Source organism: Chlorocebus sabaeus, chromosome 11 (assembly GCF_047675955.1).
Source record: "Chlorocebus sabaeus isolate Y175 chromosome 11, mChlSab1.0.hap1, whole genome shotgun sequence".
Lineage (NCBI taxonomy): Eukaryota > Metazoa > Chordata > Mammalia > Primates > Cercopithecidae > Chlorocebus > Chlorocebus sabaeus.
The window spans coordinates 28,178,366-28,202,538 of NC_132914.1; the positions used below are offsets into that span (position 1 = coordinate 28,178,366).

At 40.5% G+C, this 24,173-nt stretch overlaps 2 protein-coding genes across 2 annotated transcripts in view; both read left to right on the forward strand.

Annotated features, from left to right (window-relative positions):
* BMAL2 (basic helix-loop-helix ARNT like 2) overlaps window positions 1–2,908 on the forward strand; it is a 76,409-nt gene extending 73,501 nt beyond the window's left edge. Inside the window, exon 18 of the mRNA XM_007968015.3 lies at window positions 705–2,908. Within this exon, the coding sequence (XP_007966206.3) occupies window positions 705–757 (53 nt within the window). The 3' untranslated portion in view covers window positions 758–2,908. The remainder of the gene's footprint in view (window positions 1–704) is intronic.
* Window positions 784–24,173, forward strand: part of SMCO2 (single-pass membrane protein with coiled-coil domains 2) — an 87,392-nt gene continuing 64,002 nt past the window's right edge. The window contains exon 1 of the mRNA XM_073020576.1: window positions 784–888. The gene's annotated coding sequence lies outside the window, so the exon portion shown is untranslated. The remainder of the gene's footprint in view (window positions 889–24,173) is intronic.

Consider the following 24,173-nt stretch of genomic DNA (forward strand, 5'->3'; position numbering starts at 1 on the left):
AAATCTCAGTGGTTTAGCCAGTAAAGATTTTCTTGTGCTCACATCAGACTCCAACATCATCAGCCTTATCTGACCCTCTTACTCTCTCCTCCTCCCTTTCTGCCTCTTCCTCATTTCATCTCTCAGCTTTGCTTTCCTCTGAGCTGGTTTTATGTTTCGGTAGACCCTCTCCCCATAATGACACTCAGAAGTTCCAAGCATGTATTGTTCTTATACCTGACAATTTCAGTGGAAAGAGAGCCTCTCTGTTTCCTAGTAATTCACACGCAAATGTGCATTGACTGGGCCTCTGGATCAACTTGGTCTACCTGGACCTTCCATTGGGCAGTTACAGTACCTACACTAATTCTAGGGAGTCAACCATCATGAATTACAAGGTTCTATTGTCTCTTCTGCAGATAACCCAGTCCTCCCTCTGGCCCCAGGCTGTCTGGTTTTTGGCATCTGACATCTTTTCCCCTTCAAGGATGCCTTTAAAGTTTATTTTAATTTATTTAATCAGAATTAAAATGTCAGGAAGGGAAGGCAAAATAAGCAGTAGGTTCTTTCCAGGTCAACAGGCTGGAATATACAGATTGGCCAGGCTGTGATACATGCCCAACCTTGGGTTGAAGGTTGGCAAGGCAGCCCTGTTGGAATCCCATAAATAACATGGGGATCTCCCATGGGAATCTTCCAACACATTGGACTCTCCTCTTCCCCAGGTCTCCTGCTGCCAGCACAAGAGGCTGTGAAGGTGAAGAGGATACAGATTTGAGATTAGTATTACAGAAGTAGAATGGCAAGAACTTGAGGACCAATTGCATATGGGAAATGTTGAAGCAAAAGCTGTGAATAATGACTCAAGTTTCTGGCCCCAGGGGTCTGGATTGCAGTGCTGTTCAAGAGGTAAGAGTTACACGAGGAGAGACAACTTTGGGGTAGAAGATGCATCAGTTCTACACAAGTTGTGTTCATCCAGGTGATGTCTAGTAGATAGTTGGATATGTGAGTATGGAGGATGGGAGACAGATCTGAGATGAGCAGCACACTGAAGCTTTTGAGCTCCAGTTTCTTCATTTGTAAAGTAGACTTCATTTGTAAATACCCTTGCAGAGCTTTAGTGAGGATTAAATTAGCTTACATAAAGTGCTTATCACGTTGACAGTAATTTTAATAATGATCATTATATATATATAATATATGTAATATAATATATATTATATATAAGCTCTACAGTATGATAATGTTGGAAATTAGTGTTATAGAGATGCTTCATTAAGTTAGTAGAAAATTCCTGAGACTATATAGCAAACAAATATATAAGCGGTATAACAGCAGTTTAAGCCTTGCAAAAGTTTAACCCAAATAACAGTAGAAATTCATAACCAATGGGAAAGCGTTAAGTACCTAGAGAACCCAACTGAGGTAGGGTGTTTGGGAAAACATATGTCTACAGCACAAAGAGGTAAACAATTTTGTCTACTAAGGGAGACCTCTATAAGGCATTTTAAAAGAAAGTTCAAATTTTTCTTAATAAATGACACTATTTGTTTCCATTTAAGCACTTATTTATCCTGTGCTATGCTCTTAGAGACAATTGAAAACGCCACAGTCCCTGCTCTTAAGAGACCACAGTTTAGTAGAAAGACACTGGAAAGCAGTAACTATAGAATACGGTAGCTGCTACTTTAAAGGGATGTGCGGAGTGCTAATAGAGTATGGGAAGGTCAGGCTTTAACTTTGCTTGTAAAGTCGTCAAAATATGTTACACTTTTGCAGTTTTTTCCTATTTATCCAGACCAATGGTTCTCACATTTAGTTGTGTCAGAATTACCTGGAGGACTTGTTAAAACACAGATTATGGATCCCCTTACACCCATAATTTCCGATTCAGTTGGTCTGACTTGGAGTTTGAGATTTTGCATTTTTAATAGGTTGCCAGGTGATCCTGAGGTATCTTGGCCTGGGGACCACACTTTGAGAACCGCTGATCATGCCATTCACAAACAACAAATGGACGTGTCCACAGACCTCTTATTCCAGGGCTCTTCTGAGGAAAGTGGAGTAGGGAACACAGGGCCTCAGGGTGGACAGAACATACTGCTTATTTTGCCTTCCCTTTATAACATTTTAATTCTGATTAAATACATTAAAATGAACTTTAAAGGCATCCTTGAAGGGGAAAAGACATCAGAAATAGCCAACAGCCAGACAGCCTGGGGCCAGAGGGAGGAAGGGGTTATCTGCAGAAGGGACAATAGAACCTCTTGTAATTCATGCTGGTTGACTCCCTAGAATTGGTGTAGGTATTGCAACCACACAACGGCTCTTCTTGCCTGCTGCCCAGATAGAACCAATTTATCAAGATGGGGAAATTGCAATTGTTGGGGTCCACGTGTTTCCTAAACAAAGGAATGAACACACAAGACAACACAAGACAAACATGGGGGCCGCCTCGAATGGCATACTCTGCTTTATTTTATACAGTCGTTTGTGGAATGTTGCCAAGTCACAAGACACATTGTTATTTTTCTGACCTTTCCCTGACTTTCTGGATTTTCAAGATGTTTACACATAAACAAGCCCCCAGGGTCTGCTGTTTGCAGCTGGCTCCTTTGTCCTCCCTGTTTACAGGGAAGGAACGCCCTGCTTCGTTTGCAAGAGCAGGACTTATCCGGAAAGTCTCATTTGGGAGCACGTAGTCCTCTACATGCAATAAACAGTTTAATACTGAGAATGATGGTTTCCAGCTTCATCCAGGTCCCTACAAAGGACATGAACTCATCCTTTTTTATGGCTGCATAGTATTCTATGGCATATATGTGCCACATTTTCTTAATCCGGTCTATCATTGATGGACATTTGGGTTGGTTCTAAGTCTTTATTATTGTGAATAGTGTGCAATAAACATACGTGTGCATGTGTCTTTACAGTAGCATGATTTATAATCCTTAGGGTATTAATGGGATTATACCCATTACTGTTAATGGGTATAATCCATAATTAAATGGGATTATACCCATTAATAGTAATGGGATGGCTGGGTCAAATGGTATTTCTAGTTCTAGATCCTTGAGGAATCGCCACACTGTCTTCCACAGTGGTTGAACTACTTTAGAGTACCACCAACAGTGTAAAAGTGTTCCTATTTCTCCACATCCTCTCCAGCACCTGTTGTTTCCTGACTTGTTAATGATTGCCACTCTAACTGGTGTGAGATGGTATCTCATTGTGGTTTTGATTTGCATTTCTCTGATGGCGAGTGATGATGAGCATTTTTTCATGTGTCTGTGGGCTGCATACATATCTTCTTTTGAGAAGTGTCTGTTCATATCCTTTGCCCACTTTTTGATGGGGTTGTTTGTTTTTTTCTTGTAAATTTGAGTTCTTTGTAGATTCTGGATATTAGCCCTTTGTCAGATGAGTAGATTGCAAAAATGTTCTCCCATTCTATAGGTTGTCTGTTGACTCTGATGGTAGTTTCTTTTGCTGTGCAGAAGCCCTTTAGTTTAATTAGATCCCATTTGTCAATTTTGGCTTTTGTTACCATTGCTTTTGGTGTTTTAGACATGAAGTCCTTGCCCATGCCTATGTCTTGAATGGTATTGCCTGGATTTTCTTCTAGGGTTTTTATGGTTTTTGGTCTAACATTTAATTCTTTAATCCATCTTGAATTAATTTTCATATAAGGTGTAGGGAAGAGATCTGGTTTCAGCTTTCTACTTATGACTAGCCAGTTTTCCCAGCACCATTTATTAAATAGGGAATCCTTTCCCCATTTCTTGTTTTTGTCAGGTTTGTCAAAGATCAGATGGTTGTAGATGTGTGGTATTATTTCTGAGGCCTCTGTTCTGTTCCATTGGTCTATATCTCTGTTTTGGTACCAATACCATGCTGTTTTTGTTACGGTAGCCTTCTAGTATAGTTTGAAGTCAGGTAGCATGATGCATCCAGCTTTGTTCTTTTGGCTTAGGATTGTCTTGGCAATGCGGGCTCTTTTTTGGTTCCATATGAACTTTAAAGGTGTTTTTTTCCAGTTCTATAAAGAAAGTCATTGGTAGCTTGATGGGGATGGCATTGAATCTATAAATTACCTTGGGCAGTGTGGCCATTTTCACAATATTGATCTTCCTATCCATGAGCATAGAATGTTCTTCCATTTGTTTGTGTCCTCTTTTATTTCATTGAACAGTGGTTTATAGTTCTTCTTGAAGAGGTCATTCACATCCCTTGTAAGTTGTATTCCTAGGTATTTTATTCTCTTTGAAGCAATTGTGAATGGGAGTTCACTCATGATTTGGCTCTCTGTTATTGGTGTATAGGAATGCTTGTGAATTTTGCACATTGATTTTCGCAAGGACAAAAACAAACACTGCACATTCTCACTCATAGGTGGAAATTGAACAATGAGAACATTTGGACACAGGAAGGGGAACATCACACACCAGGGCCTGTCACAGGGAGGGATAGCATTAGGAGATATACCTAATGTAAATGACAAGTTAATGGGTGCAGCACACCTACATGGCACATGTATACATATGTAACAAACCTGCACATTGTGCATATGTACCCTAGAACTTAAAGTATAATAATAATAAAAAAAAAGAGTTTAATGCATGCAGAGCCAGGTAAATGGGAGACTGGAGTTTTATTGTTACTCAAATCAGCCATCCCCAAACTTTGGAGGTGAGAGTTTGTTAAAGATATTTCTGCAGGCAGAAGGCTAGGGAATGGGGAAAGCTGATTGGTCGGGTTGGGGATGAAATCATATGGGGTTGAAGCTGGTTTTTCTTGCTGTCTTCTGTTCCTGGGTGGGATCGCAGAACTAGTTGAACCGGATTACCCTTGTGGGTGACACCAGTTGGTTCATCAGAAACATCTCTGAACACCAATGTTAGGTTTTACAATAGTGATGTTATCCACAGGAGCAATTGGGGAGGTTGGGAATACTCCCAAGCCATAATTTCTAATCTTGTAAATAATTTGTTAGTTTTACAAAGGCAGTCTGGTCCCCAGGCAATGAGTGAGTTTGTTTCAGGGAGGGGCTGTTAGCATCTTTGTTTCAAAGTTAAACTATAAACTAAACCCCTCCCAAAGTTAATTCAGCCTACACCCAGGAATGAACAAGGATACCTTGGAAGTTAGAAGCAAGATGGAGCTGGTTAGGTCAGATTTCCGTCACTGTCATAATTTTCCTATGTCAGATTTTTCTCACTGTTATAATTTTTGCAAGGGCACTTTCAGTACGTGAGCCTCGATCTTTTTGTTTGGCTGTTTTGGTTGTTTTTTGTTGAGGAGGGGAGACAAGGCAGAGAAAGCTGTGTCACACCTTTTTAATCTTAATCTTGGCCACCCTTTGTTTTTTTTTTTTAATACTCAGCCACTAGTCACTGTGGAGGACTCTGTCCATTGCTTAAGGCATTGTGTGTTGAGGGAGTCAATAAAGAGTTGTCTTAAATTCTTGTCCAGCTGTGTGCCTCTGGCCTTGGAATTACAGTTTCTTAGACACTCCTAGCTCTTGGCTGACTTTAAAGCAATGCTTCTCACATTTACTCCTGTCCAGGAGGAAATCTGTTACATTTTACCTTGGGGGTAAATACATCAAATAAAATTATTATTATTATTTTTTTTACATAACTACACTGAAATGAGATGCCTACATTACATAAACTTAAAACTTAACAGAGGCCTTGAAAATTGTATTTAATACTTTGTTGACTGAGCAATCACCCAAAAGGCTTCTCATCTACCAGAAGGGATATGTAGACCAATATCACATAATTAGCTGATGATTAAATTATTTGGGAGCCCATAAATGTTCCATTTGATTTAGCAAAGTTCAAGTAAAACTCAGTTGTAGTGTCTGAAATATCTATTATTGGGGGAGAAAATGGACACATAGATTATATGTAAAATAATAAACAGGAGTAAAAAGACACTTATTCTGTTTCTTTGTAGTAACATATTAGTAGCAAATTGCATTTTTAATTGTTTTTTCTGATTGTAAAAGAACTTTACATTCATTTTTGGAAAATTCAGGATTATATAAAGGTGCTAAAAAGAAAATAAAAATCACCTAATAAAAAATTTTACCACCTAGTGAAAAACCATAGTCAACACTTGGCTATTCTTTCTCTTTTTTCAAGGCCTTTATGTTCTAATGATTTTTTAAAAGTTAGACTCCTACTGTTTAATACAAAAAAGAATAATGAAATTGTACAAAGTAACACATATATTGGTTAAAAGTCAGATAACATTTAAAGTCATAAAATTACAAAAAAAAAAAAAGGTCCCCACCTTAGCCCTAATTCTTGTTCTCCAGAGCAACCACTTATACCATTTTTTAGCTGATTATTGTACTTATAGTTATGTTTCTAAGTATGCTTTTATTGTCACTTCATGAGTGGCCCAGAATGAGTATAGAATCGGAAGTCAACAACTCATTTAAATATTTCTTTATTATGGAGCATTTAGGATGTTGGAAAGTTTTACTGTTATGGGTAACATGACAGCTAATATCCTTCTACACACACACATGCTGTACACCTCTCTTCTGTTGTTTAGAATGAATTTCTTGGAGTGCAATTGCCAGATCAAAATTGCCCAATTGCCATAAACAGTTTGCATTCAGCATTCTTTCCAGAGTTAATTTTATGTGGTTAAATATGTTGATTTTTCTTGCTTAATTTCTTTGTTTTTATGCTTAGGAGGGAAAACTTCTCCACCCCAAGATCAAATAAACACACACCTCAGTTTCCTTCTAGGTGTCCTGTGGTTTCGTAGTTTATACTAAAGTCTTTGATCTAGCTGAAGTTTATTTTGGCCTGTAATAAGATACAGGAGTCTATTTTTCTTTCCAAAATATTATGCCCTTTCTCCACAACTCTCCAGTGACTAGTCCTTTCTTTTCCCACTGATTTGAAATGTTGCCATTACCATTGATTAAGTTCTTGAATATTCTGGTACTCGTTTTGAAAGGAAGTAATGGTGGTGGTGGGCAAGGAGTTGAATTAATGTGATTGTCTGTTCTTTCACCAGTACCAAACTGTTTAAGTTAATAAACACAGTAGAGTTTGATAGTGATCTTTCCATTATGTGATAGTATATCACTTTTTCTTCTCTTATTTTCTGAAAAGTGTTCAAACTATAAAATATAGTTCTATATATTTGTTTATAAAGTATTTATAAGATAGCAGAGGGAATAGTGGCTTTTTCTGACTTTAACGTTTCCTTTTAAAATTTTTAATTTATCAGACCACCCATCAAACACTTCCGTCAATGAGGCAGGAGAATTGCTTGAACCTAGGAGGTTCCACTGTGTTAGAACTAAACTTTCAGAAACAGTTTGGCTGTGTTAGCATTCCTTTAAACTTTTGTTATATATAGAAATCTAATTCCAACATGTTTATTCTTGGAACCATCTGCCAGTGCTACAATCTGAATTCTCTTGCGTTGTTGAAATTTTGAGGGAATAAGAATAAAATCGAACCTTTATTAAATACTTACCATGGCTGGCACAGTTCCTAAGCCTATTACATGTATTAATGTAAGCCTCCTAACAATCCTGAAGATAAATGCTGGTATTATCCCCCATTTTACACACAAGCAAACTGGGGCTTAAGAGTTAAGTAACTTAAAAAGGTTACCCCACTGCTCATAAGCAGTGGAGTTAGAATCCAGACCCAAGCAGCTCGATGCATGCTCTCAACCGTGATTTTGATAAACCTTTGACTTATTGTGCACTCTCAGAGACCCCAACCCCCTGAACTCAATGCACAGCAATTTCTTTTACAAAAGATATTTAATCGTGAAAAAAACACATAACATTTACTATCTTTTTTTTTTTTTTTTTTTAAAGACAGCTCTGTTGCCCCAGACTGAAGTACAGTGGTGCGATCTCAGCTTACTGCAAACTCTGCCTCCTGGGTTCAAGCCATTCTCCTGCCTCAGCCTCCCTAGTAGCTGAGATTACAGGTGTGTACCACCATGCCTGGCTAAGTTTTTAAATTTTTAGTAGAGATGGGTTTTCGCCATGTTGGCCAGGCTGGTCTCGATTTCCTGACCTCAAGTGATCCGGCCTCCCAAAGTGCTGGGATTACAGGCATGAGCTACTGCACCTGGCCTAAATTTCCTACCTTAACACTACTGAATCACACACTTAGTGGTTAACTATAGTCACGTTGTTTTGCAACAGATCTCTAGAATGTTTTTATCTTGCAAAACTGAAACTCTATACCATTTCCTCTTCTCCTCAGCCACTGGCAACCTCCATTCTGCTTTGTTTCTATAAGATTGAATACTTTAAATACAAATACATGAAGTATTTGTCTTTTTGTGACTGGATTTCTCTTAGCATCATAGCCTCAGTGTTCATCCACGTTGTACCATGTGACAGAATTTCCTTCTTTTTTGAGGCTGCATAATATTCCATTGTAGATCATGTTATTAAAAAATCCATCCATCCATTGAAGTACATTTAGGTTACTTCTACCTCTTAGCTATTATGAATAATGCTGGCAGGAGCATGGGTGTGCAAATATCTCTTCAAGATCCTACTTTCAATTCTTTGGATTGAAAGTGGGATTGCTGGATCATATGATAATTCCATTTTCTTTTTCTTTTTTTTTTTGAGGTAAGAAATCTCCAAACTGTTTTCCATAGTGGTTGCACCATTTTACATTGCAATCACCAGTGCATAAGGGTTCCAGTTTCTCCACATCCTTGCCACAAACTGTTTTCCATAGTGGTTACACCATTTTACATTGCAATCACCAGTGCATAAGGGTTCCAGTTTCTCCACATCCTTGCCACAAACTGTTTTCCATAGTGGTTACACCATTTTACATTGCAATCACCAGTGCATAAGGGTTCCAGTTTCTCCACATCCTTGCCAACTCTTGTTATAACTCTTGTTATACTCCTATTATTCTGTTTATTGGATAGTGGCCCTCCTAATGGGTGTGCAGTGATATCTCATTGTGGTTTTAATTTGCATTTCTCTAATGATTAGTGATGTTGGGTGTCTTTTCAGATGTTTCTTGGCCGTTTGTATATCTTCTGTCCTCTGCTCATTTTTAAATCAAGTTATTTGGCTTCTTTTTGTTGAGTTGTAGGAGTTTTTAAAAATATATTCTGGGTCCGGGTGCAGTGGCTGACGCCTGTAATCCCAGCACTTTGGGAGGCCAAGGTGGGTGGATCATGAGGTCAGGAGATTGAGACCATCCTGGCTAACATGGTGAAACCCTGCCTCTACTAAAAATACAAAACATTAGCCGGGCGTGGTGATGGGCGCCTGTAGTCCCAGCTACTTGGGAGGCTGAGGCAGGAGAATGGTGTGAACCTGGGAGGTGGAGCTTGCAGTGAGCTGAGATCACACCACTGCACTCCAGCCTGGGTGACAGAGCGAGACTCCATCTCAAAAAAAAAAAAAAAATATATATATATATATGTATGTATGTATGTATGTATTCTGGATGTTAACACCCTATCAGATACCTGATTTGCAAATATTTTCTCACATTCCATAGGTTTTTTTTTTCACTCTACTGATTGTTTCCTTTGATGTGCAGAAGCTTTTAAGTTTGATGAAGTCCTACTTGTCTATTTTTGCTTTTGTTGCTTGTGCTTTTGGTGTCTATTTCCATCTCAGTTGCTGAAGCACGTATCCTACTTATCTGGGAAAAAATACATTAAAAACTTTTAACAAATGCCATGAAATACATTTTGAAAACCTTAGGAAATTTCTTGAAATATGTAGTATGAAAATTGTATTTGTAAATCGTTACTCAGTTCAGCGTTGTAAATATGAGAGGCTAATTTATACAACTATGTAAGAAGAAGAAATGGGAGACAGAAAAAAAGAATTATCCCTGTTCATATCTAAAAGAGGGATAGCAAGCACACAGCATTTTTACCATATCCTCTCCACATCCCCAGCAGATGCGGCTAAAGAAATATCAGGCTTTTGCTTGCTGAACCCAAATGGGCTTCAGAACCTTTCTCAACACAGAGCTCCAGGCAACCATTCACAATCAACTGAGGTGACAGGTTACATGAAATCTGTTTGTCATTATGTCTTCAAAAACACTTCCAAAAGTGTATTCATTAAAGCAGAATTCTCCAAACATGCCACGTTGGAAAACAGTCATAGCTGCAGATTCACAATGATTACAAGCATATGAAACTCACTGAGAAATCCTCCCAGACAGAAATTATTTCACTGATTAATCCTCATTTTCTATATTGTTTCTATTAAAATACAGTGAAATTAGATTTGTATGAAACAGTATTATTGAAAGAGTTCTCCAGTATTTGCCATAGAATGGCCATTTATAACATTGGTGTCAGTTCTCTGGAAAATGTTAGTCAACTTTATTCTACATCTTAACTATCTTGTGAAATTTGGTCTCCAAGAAAATGTATAATTTTTAAAGTTTAAAAAACAAGAAAAATATAAACATACATGTACACACATATATACGTGTGTGTGTATGCTAGCATTTTCAGGAATACGAAGCAACTAAAAAAGATCTATTCTCTTTTATTACTAGATTTAGAGGACTAGTCGCTAACAATACAAGAAGGAAACGTTAACAGCATAAGAGTATAGCTGCAAAGTTGACTAATATTATCTGTGGCAGCTTAAGGAGAAAATAATGTAGCCATTCCTCAGCTATGGAAACAATCCAAACTTATATAAATAGAGGACATTTTAAGGGAGGGGACTACCTCTAAGTCAAATAAGTGGGCATCTGCTCTAGAGATGAAAGGGATGCTCCACACCATGAGCAGATGCAGATGTATACACACACATACACCCCTACATATACACACACACACACACATCACACACATACACATACACCACACACACATACACATACACACATATACACACATACACACACGCATACACACACACATACACACACACATACACACATATATTCTCAACCAGGAATGAACATTTCAAAAGTGTCAGGAGAAAGGAAATTCTAAAACTCTACCCAACTTTAAGTGATTGTTTTAAACTATAATGATTACAAATATTGAAAAACTAAGCCACAAAAGGAATGAAGTCATTATTAATTGGATATCTAGCTGGTGTTTTGCACAGATGAGAAATCATGGCTGCTTACGCCTACTGCCTAGAGGCTGTTCTTCCTTTAACTCAAGATTATGTATTTACATATATACAGTTTTGGTGAGCATTTGTTATTAAAATATTTCTTCTCAAGAGGTCACAGAAAATAACGTTATTAAAAATCATACCCACAGTGGCCGTGAACATGCAAGATTGCAAAACATCTTTTGGAGACATGGTCTGGCTCTGTCACCCAGGCTGGAGTGCGGTGGTGCCATCTCAGCTCACTGCAACTCCCACCTCCCTGTGCAAAACATCTTAAAGCTTAATGTTTTCCCATCTCAGATGTGTGGTCACAAGAACCACCATTAGAGAGTAACATACTATGTGGTTCTGAAAAGTAAAGAGCTGATTTCTGAAACATAACCTAGCACCAAAACAGAATCCATCAAAAATAAATGTCGGAATCTACAGTGGTTCCCAATATCAGTCTGGGACTGGTAACATTAGTGTCACCTGGGAGCTTGTTGGGAATGCAAATTCTTGAGCCCCACCTGAGCCCACTGAATCAGAAACTCTGAGTATGGGGCCCAGAAACCTTTAATAGGCCCTCTAGGTGATTCTGAGACACGCCACTGTGAACTATTGCTTGCTTCGTGTCTGGTATTAGCTTGGTCCATTTTATCTAGACTTGGTGAGGCTTATTCTTTGTGATCTTGGTAATATTAGAATTTTCTCACATTTGAAGAGCAAAATACAGAGACAGCTTTCCAAATATAACATCTAATGAGCAGCCGAACAATGACCCTCCTATTGTAGCAAAATTGAGTACAGAAGTTGTCTATGTATTTTTAGAACACAAAAAGAAGATATGCTAGCATTTTCAGGAAAACAAACCAACTAAAAAAGTTCCATTCTTTTTTATCACTGGATTTAGACAATTAGTTTATAATAAGAGAAAAAAATACTGCAAAGTTGACTAATAATATCTGTGGCAGCTTAAGGAGAAAATAATGTAGCCCTTTCCCAGCTATGGAAATAATCCAAACATATAAATAGCAAGAGGACATTTTAAGGGAGGTGGTCCTCTAAGTCAAATACAAGAGCATGTTTGCTCTAGAGATGGCACCATGGGTGGCTGCAGTGACTGAGGGAGTGTCTGTAGGAGGTTGTCTGCTACACAGAGGCAGCACCTGCTACCAGGCCGTGGAAGGCTCCACTCACAACCACCACCTTCCAAGGGGCTCCTGAAATCTCCCTGTCCTCTTGGAGACCTTCACATTCTTTTTCATGGCAGGATAAACTGTGCTGAGAAGCCGGGGTTCCCTAGGCAGGCATGTTTTAAACTCCTGGGTAATGTTCCCATTTTGGAGGGTGCTTCACAGTTTTCAGATGACAGTGACACATTTTCTAGAGCAGAGTTTCTCTACCTTGGCACTACTGACATTTGGAGCTGTATAATTCTTTGCCATGGGAGCCTGTCCGGTGCACTGTTGGCTGCATCCCTGACCTGTATCCGCTAGATGGCAGCAGCAACCCCCAATTGTGACAACCAACAATGTCTGCAGACAGGGCGGAATGTCCTCTGGGAGGGTGGGGTGCAAACTCCCCACCCCCATAATGGAGAACCACTACTCTAAACTCTAAAGAGGTAGAGTCTTCCCTTCTTTCTGTTAAAAGGGACAGGAAGAAACATTCTCCTGTTTGTTCTTTGTCTTCATTAATGCCACCACTCATCTGATTCCTATTTTGCTTTGTTACCCCTCCGTTCTCTCTCTCTCTCTCTTTTTCTCTCTTCCACCCCCCACGCATCTCTCTCTCTCTCTCTCTCTCTCTCTCTCTCTCTCTCTTCAGCTCTCTGGTGACCCCATTTCTACACTAGAGATACCAGGCATCTCTGGAGAAAGTCATAGTTCTGTATAAATTCATGGTCTCCCTACCAATGAGCCTCAGCGAGGCAGCATGAGGTTCTTGTTTCTCTTTACCCACTTCGATCTTTTCCATTCCTACTGTCTTATTCCATTTGGGCTGCTATAACAAAAATACCATAGATTGCTTAAACAACAAATATTTATTTCACACAGTCTGGAGGCTGAGACATCCAAAATCAAGATACTCTCAGATTCAGTATCTGATGAGGATTCCACTTCCTGGTTCATAGACAGCTGTCTTCTTGCTGTGTCCTTACATGATGGAAAAGGAGAAAGGTTGCTCTCTGAGACCCCTTTTATCAGGGCACTAATCCCATTCATGAGGACTCCACCGTCATGACCTAATCACCTCCCGAATGTCCCACCTCCTAATACCATCACAATGGGGATTAGGATTTCAACATATGAATCAGGAAACACATTCAGTCTGCAGCACTCACTCACCTAGGGTGGGAAGCTCATCAGTATTAACAACACAAAGTTTACTTTGTTTTGTTTTGGTTTGGTTTTGCCTTATTAATACTGCACTTTGAAGAATGGAAACTGTAGGGGATGGGTAGGAACCCTGTGGAAAACTGTAAGGAGTGACCAACCAGATAGACCCACATTTGTCCTGCCAGAATGCAGCCAGAAACAATCCTTCCTCCAGCCCTGACCATGGTGCATGGGCATTCACAGGATGGGTCTAGCAGAAGAGGAGAGGGGTAGAAAAGAAAAGAGGAAGAAATGAAAAAAAGAAAAGAAAGGAGAGAGTGAGGCAGGTCAGGGAAAGAATGAGCTTCCAGGTGCCTGGCTAAGGTTGACTCTGTATGAATTTAAAAGTAATGACATGGACCAAGTAAAGGAACGCTCCATCCACTCCATCCACTTGACCCAGACGTATCAAGTAAAGGAAAGCTCCATCCACTGACCCCAAAGTATATTCCTGGTGAGCTAGCTAAGAGTAAGGTGGTAAAATTGTGCCCCTCCTAGTAATGGGCTTGATATAGGCACATAGCACATGACAGTAGAGCTACATATATTTATGAAGCCAGTTATCTTGCCCATTCCCTAAGAACAGCGATTTCAAACTTTTTCCCTTTCTTCAAACTTTCCATGTCACCACATTGTCCTTACAAGAGATGACTGTGCATATCACTTCGTCATGTTCACCATGAAAGTACAGCAGAAATCCCCTTATGGGATGTGGTTGGGATTACACATTGTTACATGAACTGAAAAGGCTTATTAAAGCAGGAAATCACTAAAAAAGAAACATATGTATAATGTAGACATTTTATTTTAACTTAAAACATAAGTGGGACTGGGTGCAGTGGCTCATACCTGTAATCCCAGCACTTTGGGAGGCTGAGGCTGGAGGATCACTTGAGCCCAGGAGTTCGAGGCCACAGTGAACTATAATGGTGCTACTGTACTCCAGCCTGGGTGACAAAGAAAGATCTTGTCTCAAAAAACAAAACATAGTGGGCATCCATTTGTTAATCATCTGAGTTAGAGCCAAGACCTTTTAGAGAAGGTCCATAAGTTGGAGTTCTGCAAAAATCATGACAATGATTTTTCACTGATGATGTCCAATTTGGACTTTTTAGGTAAAGCAATACAGGTGAAAGTCCTACTCAGTTTTGGGGGTTCTGTTTTTTTTTTTTAATCCAAACTTTTATAGTTGACTTTGCCCACACCTACTTTGACCCAAAAAAGTAGCAACTCACCTTTTAAAGGATTTTTCCCAAAGTGTAGCTTTCATTTAGTTTGATTTTATTTCACTCGATTTTATTTTAAATTGATTTCCTTCAGCTCACATTGTTAAATATTATAAGTACAACTGGCATGAACAGGTCACAAAGGGAAGGGGGTTCTTTAGGGGAGAGAATCTGTGCACAGAGTTCTCCTGCCATAAAGCAGTTTCCTTTTCCTAAACTGCCAGTTCACCTGCGTGCGCAGCTCCAGCCTCCTTCCTGTCAATATGGTAAGAGAGGAGACCACCCCTCGTATCGTCTTATGCCCAATTTCTGCCTCCAAAGAAAGAAGAAGTAAAAACTAAAAGGCAGAAATGAAATCCACAGGCAGCCAGCCTGGCCCTGCACCCTGGGCCTGGTAGTTAAAGATCGACCCCTGACCCAATCGGTTATATTATCTATAGATTACAGACATTGTATGGAAATACACTGTGAAAATCCCTATCTTGTTTTGTTCTGATCTAATTGATCTAATTACCGGTGCATGCAGCCCCCAGTCACGTACCCCCTGCTTGCTCAGTCAATCACAACTGTCTCACATACACATCCTTAGAGTTGTGAGCTCTTAAAAGGGACAGGAATTGCCCACTTAGAGAGCTTGGCACTTGAGATAGGAGTCTTGCTGATGCCCCCGGCCAAATAAACCCCTTCCTTCTTTAACTCGGTGTCTGAGGAGTTTTGTCTGTGGCTTGTCCTGCTACAATGGAAGAGAGCTCCTTTGGTCCAAAGACCCCTTCACCTGGGCTCTGTATCCAATCTCCCCTCAACACCTCAGTCTGTCTCCCTCTCTTGTATCTTCAACATCTCCCTCTTTTCTAAATCCTTCCCGTGGGCATTTAAACCTACTCTGTTTACTCTGATTACAAACACAATCATCTTTAGGCCCCTGTCTTTCTCCAGTGACCACCCTCCTCTTCACAGTTGGGTTTTTATAAGACTTGCTTACGCTCCCAGGCTTCCTGCTTTCACTTCTCTGATTCACTTCTTATCTCATCTCCTCCACTGAAATGCTTCTCATCAAGGTCACCAGTGACCTCTTTGTGTTCTCTAACATTTGTTTCTCTGGAATGTTAGTCACTGCAGACCACTTCTTCCCTTTCTCGAATCTTCCTCCCTCAGCTTCTGTGATATCTCACTCCTGGTTTTCCTTTAACCAGCTGGCCATTCGAATGTCAGAGTTCCTTTAGGCTTCATCCTAGGCCTGCTTTCTACTTGCTTTATTTTCTGTGGTTTCATCCACTCCTATAGCTTTACTACCATCAATTGATGATGACTCTCAAACCTATGATTCCATCCTGATCTTCTCCTTAGCTCCAGAACAATGCAGCCAACAGCCTACTGGTCACATCTATTAATATGTTCCAGGGGGACCTTAACCTCAACCTGTCCAAAATGCAATTCATCACTTTGCCTTTCTTCCCCAACCTGCTTTTCCTCTATTGTCCTTATTTTTCTGAAGGGTACCAGTATTTGCCCAGTTTCCAAACCAGGAACCTGGAAGACATCATTCACTCATTTCTCCCTTTTACTCTATACATCTGATCAACTACATTAGTCATCCATTCAACAAACATTCATCTATCTATATCAATCCTTTACAGGTTAGACTTGCCGGTTTAGCAAATACAGGAGATTGGAGTTTCCAGTTCCAAAATGGCCACACAGAAGCAAGCTGGCTTCCCCCCACCATCCACCATTTCCCCCACAAAACAAACAAACAAACAAATATATAGGACTGAGATCTTCACCAGCAACAAACCAGAGCTCAAGTATGAGGATGAGACAGTTCCTGTGGCGACAGAGAAATGGAAGAACTCTGAGACAGTGGTAGGAGAACCAGACATCTGCATCTGCAATGCCCCTTCCACCCCATTCTGCAAGACATGAACCACATGGAAAATCCCCCTCCAACTTATGGTTCCTACGCTGGAAAAGTGAAATTGAGATGGTTAATAAGCTTCCTCACCTTTCTGGCTTTTCTGGCAGGAGAACTGTCCTTGCCTTAACCCACAAGTAGCATTAGGACTGTTTTGTGGGAGAAATATCCCTAAGGATAGGCAGAGACAAATAGGGAGGCAGGGCTACCATCTTCAGCCCAGAAACTCTGCTCTGTAACTTGGCCAAAGGAGACCAGATAAAAGTGGCTGTAGGAGGTATGTTCCCCAGGCCCCCTGGGCACGAACCCCTAGCCAGCCTTCCCACACTGCTGGGATAATCCCTTTGGGACCTTCCACATTTGGGACAGGCAGTGCTTCAACCATTTATTATAGCCAAGGTGAACCTGAGCTTAAGGCCACCTAGAACTGAAAAGGAGGCAGTGATTTGAATAACTAATCCTTCATTGCAAAGACATAGACATATACTCACAAGAAACAAAAGCAAATGGGAAACCATGACCTTGCCAAAAAGACAAAGCAAAAATCCAGTGACTGACCCGAACAAGATGGCAATTTGGAGAGGGGCGGAGCAAGATGGCCAAATAGGAACAGCTCCAGTCTCCAACTCCCAGCGCGAGCGACACAGAAGACCGGTGATTTCTGCATTTTCAACTGAGGTACTGGGTTCATCTCACTGGGGAGTGCCAGACGATCGGTGCTGGTCAGCTGCTGCAGCCCGACCAGCGAGAGCTGAAGCAGGGCGAGGCATTGCCTCACCTGGAAAGCGCAAGGGGGAAGGGAATCCCTTTTCCTAGCCAGGGGAACTGAGACACACAACACCTGGAAAATCGGGTAACTCCCACCCCAAAACTGTGCTTTAAGCAAACAGGCACACCAGGAGATCATATCCCACACCTGGCCGGGAGGGTCCCACACCCACGGAGCCTCCCTCATTGCTAGCACAGCAGTCTGTGATCTACCGGCAAGGCAGCAGCGAGGCTGGGGGAGGGGCGCCCGCCATTGCTGAGGCTTAAGTAGGTAAACAAAGCTGCTGGGAAGCTCGAACTGGGTGGAGCTCACAGCAGCTCAAGGAAACCTGCCTGTCTCTGTAGACTCCACCTCTGGGGACAGGGCACAGTAAACAATAACAAATGCAGCAGCTCTGCAGACGCAAACGACTCTGTCTGTCTGACAGCTTTGAAGAGAGCAGTGGATCTCCCAACACGGAGGTTGAGATCTGAGAAGGGACAGACTCCCTGCTCAAGTGGGTCCCTGACCCCTGAGTAGCCTAACTGGGAGACATCCCCCACTAGGGGCAGTCTGACACCCCACACCTCACAGGGTGGAGTACACCCCTGAGAGGAAGCTTCCAAAGCAAGAATCAGACAGGTACACTCGCTGTTCAGAAATATTCTATCTTCTGCAGCCTCTGCTGCTGATACCCAGGCAAACAGGGTCTGGAGTGGACCTCAAGCAATCTCCTACAGCTACAACCTACAGCTGAGGATCCTGACTGTTAGAAGGAAAGCTATCAAACAGGAAGGACACCTACACCAAAACCCCATCAGTACATCACCATCATCAAAGACCAGAGGCAGATAAAACCACAAAGATGGGGAAAAAGCAGGGCAGAAAAACTGGAAATTCAAAAAATAAGAGCGCATTTCCCCCGGCAAAGGAGCGCAGCTCATCGCCAGCAACGGATCAAAGCTGGACGGAGAATGACTTTGACGACATGAGAGAAGAAGGCTTCAGTCCATCAAATTTCTCAGAGCTAAAGGAGGAATTACGTACCCAGCGCAAAGAAACTAAAAATCTTGAAAAAAAAAGTGGAAGAATTGATGGCTAGAGTAATTAATGCAGAGAAGCTCACAAACGAAATGAAAGAGACGAAAACCATGGCACGAGAAATACGTGACAAATGCACAAGCTTCAGTAACCGACTCGATCAACTAGAAGAAAGAATGTCAGCGATTGAGGATCAAATGAATGAAATGAAGCGAGAAGAGAAACCAAAAGAAAAAAGAAGAAAAAGAAATGAACAAAGCCTGCAAGAAGTATGGGATTATGTAAAAAGACCAAATCTACGTCTGATTGGGGTGCCTGAAAGTGAGGGGGAAAATGGAACCAAGTTGGAAAACACTCTTCAGGATATCATCCAGGAGAACTTCCCCAACCTAGTAGGGCAGGCCAACATTCAAATCCAGGAAATACAGAGAACGCCACAAAGATACTCCTCGAGAAGAGCAACTCCAAGACACATAATTGCCAGATTCACCAAAGTTGAAATGAAGGAAAAAATCTTAAGGGCAGCCAGAGAGAAAGGTTGGGTTACCCACAAAGGGAAGCCCATCAGACTAACAGCAGATCTCTCGGCAGAAACTCTTCAAGCCAGAAGAGAGTGGGGGCCAATATTCAACATTCTTAAAGAAAAGAATTTTAAACCCAGAATTTTATATCCAGCCAAACTAAGTTTCATAAGTGAAGGAGAAATAAAATCCTTTACAGATAAGCAAATGCTTAGAGATTTTGTCACCACTAGGCCTGCCTTACAAGAGACCCTGAAGGAAGCACTAAACATGGAAAGGAACAACCGGTACCAGCCATTGCAAAAACATGCCAAAATGTAAAGACCATCAAGGCTAGGAAGAAACTGCATCAACTAACGAGCAAAATAACCAGTTAATATCATAATGGCAGGATCAAGTTCACACATAACAATCTTAACCTTAAATGTAAATGGACTAAATGCTCCAATTAAAAGACACAGACTGGCAAACTGGATAAAGAGTCAAGACCCATCAGTCTGCTGTATTCAGGAGACCCATCTCACACGCAGAGACATACATAGGCTCAAAATAAAGGGATGGAGGAAGATTTACCAAGCAAATGGAGAACACAAAAAAGCGGGGGTTGCAATACTAGTCTCTGATAAAACAGACTTTAAACCATCAAAGATCAAAAGAGACAAAGAAGGCCATTACATAATGGTAAAGGGATCAATTCAACAGGAAGAGCTAACTATCCTAAATATATATGCACCCAATACAGGAGCACCCAGATTCATAAAGCAAGTCCTTAGAGACTTACAAAGAGACTTAGACTCCCATACAATAATAATGGGAGACTTCAACACTCCACTGTCAACATTAGACAGATCAACGAGACAGAAAGTTAACAAGGATATCCAGGAATTGAACTCATCTCTGCAGCAAGCAGACCTAATAGACATCTATAGAACTCTCCACCCCAAATCAACAGAATATACATTCTTCTCAGCACCACATCGTACTTACTCCAAAATTGACCACGTAATTGGAAGTAAAGCACTCCTCAGCAAATGTACAAGAACAGAAATTATAACAAACTGTCTCTCAGACCACAGTGCAATCAAATTAGAACTCAGGACTAAGAAACTCAATCAAAACCGCTCAACTACATGGAAACTGAACAACCTGCTCCTGAATGACTACTGGGTACATAACGAAATGAAGGCAGAAATAAAGATGTTCTTTGAAACCAATGAGAACAAAGATACAACATACCAGAATCTCTGGGACACATTTAAAGCAGTGTGTAGAGGGAAATTTATAGCACTAAATGCCCACAAGAGAAAGCAGGAAAGATCTAAAATTGACACTCTAACATCGCAATTAAAAGAACTAGAGAAGCAAGAGCAAACACATTCGAAAGCTAGCAGAAGGCAAGAAATAACTAAGATCAGAGCAGAACTGAAGGAGATAGAGACACAAAAAACCCTCCAAAAAATCAATGAATCCAGGAGTTGGTTTTTTGAAAAGATCAACAAAATTGACAGACCACTAGCAAGACTAATAAAGAAGAAAAGAGAGAAGAATCAAATTGACGCAATTAAAAATGATAAAGGGGATATCACCACCGACCCCACAGAAATACAAACTACCATCAGAGAATACTATAAACACCTCTACGCAAATAAACTGGAAAATCTAGAAGAAATGGATAATTTCCTGGACACTTACACTCTTCCAAGACTAAACCAGGAAGAAGTTGAATCCCTGAATAGACCAATAGTAGGCTCTGAAATTGAGGCAATAATTAATAGCCTACCAACCAAAAAAAGTCCAGGACCAGATGGATTCACAGCTGAATTCTACCAGAGGTACAAGGAGGAGCTGGTACCATTCCTTCTGAAACTATTCCAATCAATAGAAAAAGAGGGAATCCTCCCTAACTCATTTTATGAGGCCAACATCATCCTGATACCAAAGCCTGGCAGAGACACAACAAAAAAAGAGAATTTTAGACCAATATCCCTGATGAACATCGATGCAAAAATCCTCAATAAAATACTGGCAAACCGGATTCAGCAGCACATCAAAAAGCTTATCCACCATGATCAAGTGGGCTTCATCCCTGGGATGCAAGGCTGGTTCAACACACGCAAATCAATAAACATAATCCAGCATATAAACAGAACCAAAGACAAGAACCACATAATTATCTCAATAGATGCAGAAAAGGCTTTTGACAAAATTCAACAGCCCTTCATGCTAAAAACGCTCAATAAATTCGGTATTGATGGAACGTACCTCAAAATAATAAGAGCTATTTATGACAAACCCACAGCCAATATCATACTGAATGGGCAAAAACTGGAAAAATTCCCTTTGAAAACTGGCACAAGACAGGGATGCCCTCTCTCACCACTCCTATTCAACATAGTGTTGGAAGTTCTGGCTAGGGCAATCAGGCAAGAGAAAGAAATCAAGGGGATTCAGTTAGGAAAAGAAGAAGTCAAATTGTCCCTGTTTGCAGACAACATGATTGTATATTTAGAAAACCCCATTGTCTCAGCCCAAAATCTCCTTCAGCTGATAAGCAACTTCAGCAAAGTCTCAGGATACAAAATTAATGTGCAAAAATCACAAGCATTCTTATACACCAGTGACAGTCAAACAGAGAGCCAAATCAGGAATGAACTTCCATTCACAATTGCTTCAAAGAGAATAAAATACCTAGGAATCCAACTTACAAGGGATGTAAAGGACCTCTTCAAGGAGAACTACAAACCACTGCTCAGTGAAATAAAAGAGGACACAAACAAATGGAAGAACATACCATGCTCATGGATAGGAAGAATCAATATCATGAAAATGGCCATACTGCCCAAGGTAATTTATAGATTCAATGCCATCCCCATCAAGCTACTAATGAGCTTCTTCACAGAATTGGAAAAAACTGCTTTAAAGTTCATATGGAACCAAAAAAGAGCCCGCATCTCCAAGACAATCCTAAGTCAAAAGAACAAAGCTGGAGGCATCACGCTACCTGACTTCAAACTATACTACAAGGCTACAGTAACCAAAACAGCATGGTACTGGTACCAAAACAGAGATATAGACCAATGGAACAGAACAGAGTCCTCAGAAATAATACCACACATCTACAGCCATCTGATCTTTGACAAACCTGAGAGAAACAAGAAATGGGGAAAGGATTCCCTATTTAATAAATGGTGCTGGGAAAATTGGCTAGCCATAAGTAGAAAGCTGAAACTGGATCCTTTCCTTACTCCTTATACGAAAATTAATTCAAGATGGATTAGAGACTTAAATGTTAGACCTAATACCATAAAAATCCTAGAGGAAAACCTAGGTAGTACCATTCAGGACATAGGCATGGGCAAAGACTTCATGTCTAAAACACCAAAAGCAATGGCAGCAAAAGCCAAAATTGACAAATGGGATCTCATTAAACTAAAGAGCTTCTGCACAGCAAAAGAAACTACCATCAGAGTGAACAGGCAACCTACAGAATGGGAGAAAATTTTTGCAATCTACTCATCTGACAAAGGGCTAATATCCAGAACCTACAAAGAACTCAAAGAAATTTACAAGAAAAAAACAAACAACCCCATCAAAAAGTGGGCAAAGGATATGAACAGACATTTCTCAAAAGAAGACATTCATACAGCCAACAGACACATGAAAAAATGCTCATCATCACTGGCCATCAGAGAAATGCAAATCAAAACCACAATGAGATACCATCTCACACCAGTTAGAATGGCGATCATTAAAAAGTCAGGAAACAATAGGTGCTGGAGAGGATGTGGAGAAATAGGAACACTTTTACACTGTTGGTGGGATTGTAAACTAGTTCAACCATTATGGAAAACAGTATGGCGATTCCTCAAGGATCTAGAACTAGATGTACCATATGACCCAGCCATCCCATCACTAGGTATATACCCAAAGGATTATAAATTATGCTGCTATAAAGACACATGCACACGTATGTTTATGGCAGCACTATTCACAATAGCAAAGACTTGGAATCAACCCAAATGTCCATCAGTGACAGATTGGATTAAGAAAATGTGGCACATATACACCATGGAATACTATGCAGCCATAAAAAAGGATGAGTTTGTGTCCTTTGTAGAGACATGGATGCAGCTGGAAACCATCATTCTCAGCAAACTATCACAAGAACAGAAAACCAAACACCGCATGTTCTCACTCATAGGCGGGAACTGAACAATGAGATCACTTAGACTCGGGAAGGGGAACATCACACACCGGGGCCTATCATGGAGAGGGGGGAGGGGGGAGGGATTGCATTGGGAGTTATACCTGATGTAAATGATGAGTTGATGGGTGCAGCACACCAACATGGCACAAGTATACATATGTAGCAAACCTGCACGTTGTGCACATGTACCCTACAACTTGAAGTTGTTTTTTTTTTTTTTTTTTTTTTTTGAGACGGAGTCTCGCTCTGAGGCCCAGGCTGGAGTGCAGTGGCCAGATCTCAGCTCACTGCAAGCTCCGCCAACTGGGTTCACGCCATTCTCCTGCCTCAGCCTCCCGAGTAGCTGGGACTACAGGCGCCCGCCACCTCGCCCGGCTAGTTTTTTTTTGTATTTTTTAGTAGAGACGGGGTTTCACCGTGTTAACCAGGATGGTCTCGATCTCCTGACCTCGTGATCCACCCGTCTCGGCCTCCCAAAGTGCTGGGATTACAGGCTTGAGCCACCGCGCCCGGCCCAACTTGAAGTTTAATAATAATAAATAAATTAAAAAAAAAAAAAAAAAAAGATGGCAATTTGTGAGCTCTCCAACCAAGAATTCAAAATAGCAGTTTTAAGGAAATTCAGCGATCTCCAAGATAACACAGAGAAACAATTCAAAAATGTATCAGAGAAATCTAACAAAGACATTGAAATAATTTTTACTCAGACAGAAATCTTGGAAGTGAGAAATACATTTGCTGAGTTGAAAAACTCTAGAGATTCTCAACAGCAAAATGAACCAAGCAGAGGAAAGAATCAGTGAGCTTGAAGACTGGCATTTGAAAATACATAGAGAAGAAAAAAGAAAAAGAACAAAAAGGAACAAAGACCACCTACAAGATATAGAAAAAAACTTCAAAAGACCAAATCTAAGAATTATTCGTGTTTAAGAGGAAACTGAGGAACAGCAAAAGGTAGAAAGCTTATTCAAAGAAATAATGATAAAACATTTCCCTAAACTTGAGAAAGATGTAAATATGCAGGTATAGGAAAGTCTTAGAACAC